Source organism: Nerophis lumbriciformis, linkage group LG03 (genome assembly GCF_033978685.3).
Source record: "Nerophis lumbriciformis linkage group LG03, RoL_Nlum_v2.1, whole genome shotgun sequence".
NCBI lineage: Eukaryota > Metazoa > Chordata > Actinopteri > Syngnathiformes > Syngnathidae > Nerophis > Nerophis lumbriciformis.
The window spans coordinates 22,972,501-22,982,500 of NC_084550.2; the positions used below are offsets into that span (position 1 = coordinate 22,972,501).

The following is a 10,000-nucleotide window of genomic DNA, read 5'->3' on the forward strand; positions in this document are numbered from 1 at the left end:
GCTGAATAAGTGTACGTTATATGAGGCATAAATAACCAACTGAGAACGTGCTGATATACGTCTAGTCTCTTACGTGAATGAGATAAATAATATTATTTGATATTTTACGGTAATGTGTTAATAATTTCACACATAAATCGCTCCAGAGTATAAATCGCACCCCCGGCCAAACTATGAAAAAAAACCTGTGATTTATAAACCGAAAAATACGGGAGATGCGGGAAATATAAGACATGAAACTGCTACAGGAAAATACCAACAAAAGAGAAAAAGCCACCAAAATAGGAGCGCGAGACAAGAAGTAAGACACTACTATGGCGTCACATTAGTGCCAAAAATCCAAGCGCATAAAAACTGTTATCGCGCGCTGATTCTCCACTTCGTGCGCGCGCGACACCCTTTTGCGCGCGCGTGGTGCCTTTTTGCGCGCGCGCCGTCTCGGTCTGTGCGCTCTCTGTGTACTCCTGGCATCTCTCCTCGCGCTGTCTGTTTCTTTTTGGCACTTTGGGGGCGGGTATGCTTAGACGGACCCTCCTTTCTGATTGGCTCTGAGCATTTTTCATATGACCAATCATTCTCCAGCGTAGCAACGTTGTAGCCATCTTACGTCGGACAGCGAGCCTCAATCATTACATTGAACTTGCTCGATTTTCGACCAATTTACAAACGGTTTGCCTTGTTACAAATCTTATTACATGTAGATATGACATAGGATGCTGTACCTGTTGAAATTACCTCTGTGGCTTTAAAAAAAAAAGACTTAATTGTGCAACATAGTTGTGTAGGGTCAGTGTTAGTCAGTTCTCTGATTATTTTAAACTGTTTCAGAATACATTATTAAAAGGCTATTTTTAACATTTAAAAAAAAAATTCAAAGATTATTTCATTAATTTTATGGCTGAATCAAAAGAAATTCCATAAATTAGAAAACAAATGTTCAAGAAGAAGTGAAAATATAAAATAATGTTATGGTTGGATGTTATTGCTGGTGGACCAGTTCTGGCTGAAAGATGTGATTATGGTGTTTGTTGTCTTATTATTTATTTGGGTCACATTTTGTATTACCCTGTATTGTGTTTATGTGGTATGAAATAACCTTCATCAGCGCGCGACATTTTTTTATCCACTTCTTCCTCCGTAAATCTTGATACATATTGACGATGACCCGCCCTGCTATACTTCTGATTGGCTCTGAGCATTTTTCGCCTGACCAATCAGAAAGAAGGGGCCGTCTAAGCATACCCGCCCCCAAAGTGCCAAAACGAAACATGACAGCGCACAGACCGAGACGGCGCGCGCGCAGAAAGGCACAATGCGTGCGCAAAAAGACACCACGCGCGCGCAAAAGGGTGTCGCGCGCGCACGAAGTGGAGAATCAGCGCGCGTTAACAGTTTTTGTGCGCTCGGATTTTTGGCACTAATGTGACGCCATACACTACACACAGGAAAACAGCAAAAAACTCCAAATACGTCAGGGTGTGATGTGACAGGTGGTGACAGTACACCTACTTTGAGACAAGAGCTATATTGATGCATGCTTGGTTATGCTTTAAAGTCATATCCAACAATTGCGACAATGACTTTTAACTGTCGACTGAGTTTATGATTTCTGCTGGTGGTGTGCCTCTTGATTTTTTCAACGCAAAAAATGTGCCTTGGTGGGCCATAGGGTTTTAGCGTCAGGAAACCAGATTCATAAAAGTGCAGGTCCTAAATCCATCTTGCCGAACTTTAAAAAGTAAAAAAAAAAAAAAATGGATTAATCGGCATTCTTCAAAAAAAGTAGCAACTCCAGATGTATTTTATATTTGTCAAAAGCAAGAAGTAAACAGGCATAGAATCAAATGCCCATGAAGTGATAAAAGTTTTTAAAAACTTTTTTTTAATCTAAAAAATATTTCTTTGACTTTTAATAAGTCATATCTCCATCATGCTTTTCATGCGGGACCTCAACATTTGAATATCTAGTCAGATTTCTATTTTTGCTTGTTCTATGTACTTGTCCTATGGAGATGTCTGTTTATTTTGTATTTTAATAATGGCATGTACAAAACCCAAAACCAGTGAAGTTGGCACGTTGTGTAAATGGTGAATAAAAACAGAATACAATGATTTGCTAATCCTTTTCAACCTATATTCAATTTAATAGACTGCATAGACAAGATACTTAACATTCGAACTGGAAAACTGTTATTTTTTGCAAATATTAGCTAATTTGGAATTTGATGCAAGCAACATGTTTTAATAAAGCTGGCACAGGTGGCAAAAAAGACTGAGAAAGTTGAGGAATGCTCATCAAACACTTATTTGGAACATCCCACAAGTGAACAGGCTAATTGGGAACAGGTGGGTGCCATGATTGGGTATAAAAGCAGCTTCCATAAAATGCTCAGTCATTCACAAACAAGGATGGGTCACCAATTTGTGAACAAATACATGAGCAAATTGTTGAACAGTTTAAGAACAACATTTCTCAACCAGCTCTTGCAACAAATTTAGGGATTTCATCATCTACGGTCCGTAATATCATCAAAAGGTTTAGAGAATTTGGAGAAATCACTCCAGGTAAGCGGCGAAGCCCGTGACCTTCGATCCCTCAGGCGGTACTGCATCAAAAAGCGACATCAGTGTGTAAAGGATATCACCACATGGGCTCAGGAACACTTCGGAAAACCACTGTCAGTAACTATAGTTTGTCGCTACATCTGTAAGTGCAAGTTAAAACTCTGCTATGCAAAGCCAAAGCCATTTATCAACAACACCCAGAAACGCGGCCGGCTTTGCTGGGCCCGAGCTCACCTAAGATGGACTGATGCAAAGTGGAAAAGTGTTCTGTGGTCTGACGAGTCCACATTTCAAATTGTTTTTGGAAACTGTGGACATCGTGTCCTCCGGATCCAAGAGGAAAAGAACCATCCGCATTGTTATAGACGCAAAGTGGAAAAGCCAGCATCTGTGATGGTATGGGGGTGTATTAGTGCCCAAGACATGGGTAACTTACACATCTGTGAAGGCACCATTAATGCTGAAAGGTACATGCAGGTTTTGGAGCAACATATGTTGCCATCCAAGCAATGTTATCATGGACGCCCCTGCTTATTTCAGCAAGACAATGCCAAGCCACGTGTTACAGCAACGTGGCTTCATAGTAGAAGGGTGCGGGTACTAGACTGGCCTGCCTGTAGTCCAGACCTGTCTCCATTTGAAAATATGTGGCGCATTATGAAGCCTAAAATAGCACAACGGAGACCCCCGGACTGTTGAACAACTTAAGTTGTACATCAAGCAAGAATGGGAAAGAATTCCACCTGAGAAGTTTAAAAAATTGGTCTCCTTATTTCCCAAATGTTTACTGAGTGTTGTTAAAAGGAAAGGCCATGTAACACAGTGGTAAAAATGCCCCTTGCAATGTGTTGCTGACATTAAATTCTAAGTTCATGATTACTTGCAAAAAAAATTACGTTTCTCAGTTCGAACATTAAATATCTTGTCTTTGCAGTTTATTGAATTGAATATAAGTTGAAAAGGATTTGCAAATCATTGTATCCTGTTTTTATTTACGAATTACACAACGTGCCAACTTCACTGGTTTTGGGTTGTGTACATTTTCAAAAACTGCCTCTGTAGTTAAAGCTTTAAAGGTTGTAAAGTGGACAAAAAGACATAGATATGGGAGAGGTTCCACTGTAGTCTAATTTAAAACTACAAACACGGTTACCTTCATTGGTGGGTACTTGTGATAGGGTGCCGCTCCGGTGGCCAGCTCAATTGCAGTGATCCCAAAACTCCAGATGTCAGCTTTAAAGTCGTAGCCACGGACCTAGAGAAAGAGACAGTTAGACCAATCGGACAAAAACCAAGGAAGTTGTCTACAACAGTGTTTTTCAACCACTGTGCCGCGGCACACTAGTGTGCTGTGAGATACAGTCTGGTGTGCCGTGGGAGATTATCTAATTTCACCTATTTGGGTTAAAAATATTTTTTGCAAACCAGTAATTATAGTCTGCAAATGATGTGTTGTTGTTGAGTGTCGGTGCTGTCTAGAAATCGGCAGAGTAACCGTGTAATACTCTTCCATAACAGTAGGTGGCAGCAGGTAGCTAATTGCTTTGTAGGTGTCGGAAACAGTGGGAGGCAGTGTGCTGGTAAAAAGGTATATAATGCTTAAACCAAAAATAAACAAAAGGTGAGTGCCTCTAAGAAAAGGCATTGAAGCTTAGGGAAGGCTATGCAGAACGAAACTAAAACTGAACTGGCTATAAAGTAAACAAAAACAGAATGCTGGACGACAGCAAAGACTTACTGTGGAGCAAAGACGGCGTGCAAAAAGTACATCCGTAAATGACATGACAATCAACAATGTCCCCACGAAGAAGGATAAAAACAACTACCGGTAAAGTCTTCCTGATTGCTAAAACAAAGCAGATGCGGGGAATAGCGTTTAAGGAAGACATGAAACTGCTACAGGAAAACACCAACAAAACAGGAAAAGCCACCAAAATAGGAGCGCAAGACAAGAACTAAAACACTACACACAGGAAAACGGCAATAAACTCCAAATAAGTCAGGCGGTGATGTGACAGGTCGTGACAGTACACCTACTATGAGACAAGAGCTATATTGATGCATGCTTGGTTATGGTTTAAAGCAGGCCTGGGCAATTATTTTGACTCGGGGGCCACATTTAGAGAAAAAAATGTGGAACACCAATACAAAACCTCACAACAATGTCTGATTGAATGCTAAAAACTTTATGACAGACCGCCTTAAAAAACGTAATGGAATTTTAATTATTTCTATGAAGGATAAAACACTGAATATTGACAAAATTTGAACATCACACCCCCTTTCGATCGACACATTTTACAATCAAGTGAAACGCGACAAAAATGCAACAAACAGTGAAATATGAACGCAAAGGGTACAAAATAAACCCACCTACAATCTGATACATCGGATATATCACTACGCTTTAGAACTTTGTTGTGAAAGTCTCCTTCCGCGTCTGTGGAAACGCTCCCCGCCCACACTGTTTGGTGCCTCGTCTGAGCTGCTGTGACGTAGATTACCATCGTAACTAATTAGATGACCATAGTAACTCATTAGATGACCATTGTAACTAATTAGATTACCATAGTAACTAGTATATCATCTAAAAGCGCAGATTCCAAGCATTGAAATACTTTGTATACTTGAAGACTTACGGTCATTAGAAAACATCACTGCACATCATAATGGCAGCTACACTTTACATCTTAAAGATCTAAAACAATTACAAACCCCGTTTCCATATGAGTTGGGAAATTGTGTTAGATGTAAATATAAACGGAATAAAATGATCTGCAAATCCTTTTCAACCCATATTCAGTTGAATATGCTACAAAGACAACATATTTGATGTTCAAACTGATAAACTTTTTTTTTTTTTTTTTTGCAAATAATCATTAACTTTAGAATTTGATGCCAGCAACACATGACAAAGAAGTTGGGAAAGGTGGCAATACTGATAAAGTTGAGGAATGCTCATCAAACACTTATTTGGAACATTCCACAGGTGAGCAGGCAAATTGGGAACAGGTGGGTGCCATGATTGGGTATAAAAGTAGATTCCATGAAATGCTCAGTCATTCACAAACAAGGATGGGGCGAGGGTCACCACTTTGTCAACAAATACGTGAGCAAATTGTTGAACAGTTTAAGAAAAACCTTTCTCAACCAGCTATTACAAGGAATTTAGGGATTTCACCCTCTACGGTCCGTAATATCAAAGGGTTCAGAGAATCTGGAGAAATCACTGCACGTAAGCAGCTAAGCCCGTGACATTCGATCCCTCAGGCTGTACTGATCAACAAGCGACATCAGTGTGTAAAGGATATCACCACATGGGCTCAGGAACACTTCAGAAACCCACTGTCAGTAACTACAGTTGGTCGCTACATCTGTAAGTGCAAGTTAAAACTCTCCTATGCAAGGCGAAAACCGTTTATCAACAACACCCAGAAACGCCATCGGCTTCGCTGGGCCCGAGCTCATCTAAGATGGACTGATGGAAAGTGGAAAAGTGTTCTGTGGTCTGACGAGTCCACATTTCAAATTGTTTTTGGAAACTGTGGACGTCGTGTCCTCAGAACCAAAGAGGAAAAGAACCATCCGGATTGTTGTCGGCGCAAAGTTGAAAAGCCAGCCTCTGCGATGGTATGGGGGTGTAATAGTGCCCAAGACATGGGTAACTTACACATCTGTGAAGGCGCCATTAATGCTGAAAGGTACATACAGGTTTTGGAGCAACATATGTTGCCATCCAAGCAACGTTACCATGGACGCCCCTGCTTATTTCAGCAAGACAATGCCAAACCATGTGTTGCATCAAAGTGGCTTCATAGTAAAAGAGTGCGGGTACTAGACTGGCCTGCCTGTAGTCCTGACCTGTTTCCCATTGAAAATGTGTGGCGCATTATGCAGCCTAAAATAGCACAACGGAGACCCCCGGACTGTTGAACAACTTAAGCTGTACATCAAGCAAGAATGGGAAAGAATTCCACCTGAGGAGCTTAAAAAATGTGTCTCCTCAGTTCCCAAACGTTTACTGAGTATTGTTAAAAGGAAAGGCCATGTAACACAGTGGTGAACATACCCTTTCCCAACTACTTTGACACGTGTTGCAGCCATGAAATTCTAAGTTAATTATTGTTTGCAAAACAAAAATAAAGTTTATGAGTTTGAACATCAAATATCTTGTCTTTGTAGTGCATTCAACTGAATATGGGTTGAAAAGGATTTGCAAATCATTGTATTCCATTTATATTTACATCTAACACAATTTCCCAACTCATATGGAAACGGGTTTATATTTGGGAATGCCCGGCGGGCCAGATTGAAAAGCTTAACGGGCCGCATGTGGCCCCCGGGCCTTAATTTTCCCAGGTCTGGTTTAAAGTCATATCCAACAATTGCGACGACGACGTTTTACTGTCAACTGAGTTTCGTCTTTTTTAATGATGTCAGCTGGTGGTGTGCCTCCGCATTTTTTCAACACAAAAAAATGTGCCTTGGCTCAAAAAAGGTTGAAAAACACCGGTCTACAAGACAAGTCAGCCACCTGTTCCATGACCTCAGGAGCCATCCAGCACGGCGTCCCCACAAACGTCTTCCGGACTTTGTTCCTGGTCATATCTCCACCGGCCGCTAGAAAGGCACTCACACCAAAATCTGGGGGTACAAAATAAAGAGACAGTTGTTTCACAATATTATACAAATGAAACCCAAGACTTTCAAGCAAAAGACCGTACCAGCAATTTGAACTGAGCCATCATTCCCCAGAAGGATATTTCCAGCCTTTAGATCACTGCGAGTAAAGAGGAGAATTAATCAGACGCGGTTTGTTGATTTAAGTGAGCATGAGATGACAAAATTCTAAGGCAGAACACTTCCGGCGAAACAAACCTTCTCAATTATTTATTCATGTGTTATTAATTCATGGACTGAGGTCCAGTTCAACCTGCGTGGTCATATATACAGGAAAGGACTGTGTCGACTTGCACAACAAGTGGAAACGCGATGTAATCACTTAACCGTATGCGGATATGCCACAGAGCAAAACCAGACTGCTGTCTCACCGGTGAATTTGTCCATTTTTGTGAAGGTACTCCAGCCCTTCCAACACTTCCTTCAATATGGTGGCAATGCAGGCCTCGTCCAAAACGCCGGACTTGTGCTCGCCACGTGAGATGATGTGTTTGATGATGTCTAAGACTGAGCCTGAGAGAGAGGGAGAGGGAGAGAAGAGATATAGGTGGGGTGGTTGTCACGAGACATGCTGATCATATGACCACCTTTTGGCCAAGGGATTAAGCAGTTCACACAAGATGCGACATCCTCTTCATGTTACAGGTGGAATCATTTGTGATTGGCCAGTACAACATTCACATAATAGAATCAGTTCACTCCTCCAGAAGGTCTTATCTTTGTCCATGTGATGTCAGGTGAAACAAAAATTGAGCTGTTTGGCCACAATACCAGGTGGGCGGGGTTGGGGGTGGGGGCAGGGTTTGGTGTATATTGTAGCGTCCCGGAAGAGTTAGTGCTGCAAGGGATTCTGGGTATTTGTTCTGTTGTGTTTATGTTGTGTTACGGTGCGGATGTTCTCCCGAAATATGTTTGTCATTCTTGTTTGGTGTGGGTTCACAGTGTGGCGCATATTTGTAACAGTGTTAAAGTTGTTTGTACGGCCACCCTCAGTGTGACCTGTATGGCCGTTGTGTTAAAGCCGCATATATTATGTGACTGGGCCAGCACACTGTTTGTATGGAGGAAAAGCGGACGTGACGACCGGTTGTAGAGGACGCTAAAGGCAGTGCCTGTAAGGCACGCCCCCAATATTGTTGTCCGGGTGGAAATAGGGAGAAATTCGGGAGAATGATTGCCCCGGCAGATTTTCGGGAGGGGCACTGAAATTCGGGAGTCTCCCGGGAAAATCGGGAGGGTTGGCAAGTATGACAATGACCCCAAACACACGTCAAAAGTGGTAAAGGAATGGCTAAATCAAGCTAGAATGAAGGTTTTAGAATGGCCTTCCCAAAGTCCTGACTTAAATGTGTGGACAATGCTGAAGAAACAAGTTCATGTCAGAAAACCAACACATTTAGCTGAACTGCACAAATTTTGTCAAGAGGAGTGGTCAAAAATTCAAGCAGAAGCTTGTGGATGGCTACCAAAAGCGCCTTATTGCAGTGAAACTTGCCAAGGGACATGTAAGCAAATATTAACATTGCTGTATGTATACTTTTGACCAAGTCACATTTTCAGTAGACCCATAATAAATTCATAAAAGAAGCAAACTTCATGAATGTATTTTGTGACCAACAAGTATGTGCTCCAATCACTATCACAAAAAAAAATAGAGTTGTATAAATTATTGGAAACTCAGCCATGACATTATGTTCTTTACAATTGTATGTAATCTTTGTGCCTAGAACATACTTGCCAACCCTCGCGGATTTTCCGGGAGACTCCCGAAATTCAGCGCCTCTCCCGAAAACCTCCCGGGACAAATTTTCTCCCAAAAATCTCCCGAAATTCCGGCGGAGCTGGAGGCCACGCCCCCTCCAGCTCCATCCGGACCTGAGTGAGGACAGCTTGTATTCACGTCCGCTTTCCCACAATATAAACAGCGTGCCTGCCCAATCACGTTATAACTGTAGAATGATCGAGGGCGAGTTCTTGGTTTCTTATGTGGGTTTATTGTTAGGCAGTTTCATTAACGTCCTCACAGCGCGGTAACAACACACAACAACAGCAGTCACGTTTTTGTCTACCGTAAAGCAGTTCGTCTGCCGTAAACAGCAATGTTGTGACACTCTTAAACAGGGCAATACTGCCATCTACTGTACATGCATATGTGACAATAACATCTAGGGCTTTTAGAGAGTGCAGTGCACAACTGCGCACACAACAAGGAGACGAAGCAGAAGAACGAGGAAGATACAGCCGTGGCGACGCCGACGACGACGAGTAAGATGAAGAAATACGCTTGTAAGTTCCAAGCCGCAGCTACGATTGGACCTGGATAGCCTCCGGGAAGAAGTAGTGGACTACCAAGTGCTTGGCAGTGAAGATCTTCCTCAGGAAGAAAAGATTGACCGGTTTTGGGCCATGCTAGGGAGAGATGGAAGATTCCAGACTCCAGTGCATTTGATGAAAGCACTTTTGTGCGTGCCACACAGCAATGCATCATCAGAGAGGGTGTTCAGCATGGTTAGAAAAATAGTGATGAGTGTTATGTGTGTGTATATGTGTAAATAAATGAACACTGAAATTCAAGTATTTCTTTTATTTATATATATATATATATATATATATATACAGATTTAGAAAAATAAATATACTCCTCCCCTCTTAACCACGCCCGCGACCACGCTCCCCACCCCCACCTCCCGAAATCGGGGGTCTCAAGGTTGGCAAGTATGATATATAAACACATACAGAGTGAACTTGGTTTTGG

At 41.8% G+C, this 10,000-nt stretch overlaps 1 protein-coding gene across 1 annotated transcript in view; it reads right to left on the minus strand.

Annotated features, from left to right (window-relative positions):
* LOC133581472 (serine/threonine-protein kinase OSR1-like) overlaps positions 1 to 10,000 on the minus strand; it is a 64,649-nt gene that overhangs the window by 25,879 nt on the left and 28,770 nt on the right. The window contains exons 4-7 of the mRNA XM_061935491.1: positions 7,617 to 7,758; positions 7,290 to 7,345; positions 7,100 to 7,209; positions 3,719 to 3,820 (exon numbers count right to left, since the gene is read on the minus strand). Coding sequence (XP_061791475.1) covers positions 3,719 to 3,820; positions 7,100 to 7,209; positions 7,290 to 7,345; positions 7,617 to 7,758 — 410 coding nt within the window. The remainder of the gene's footprint in view (positions 1 to 3,718; positions 3,821 to 7,099; positions 7,210 to 7,289; positions 7,346 to 7,616; positions 7,759 to 10,000) is intronic.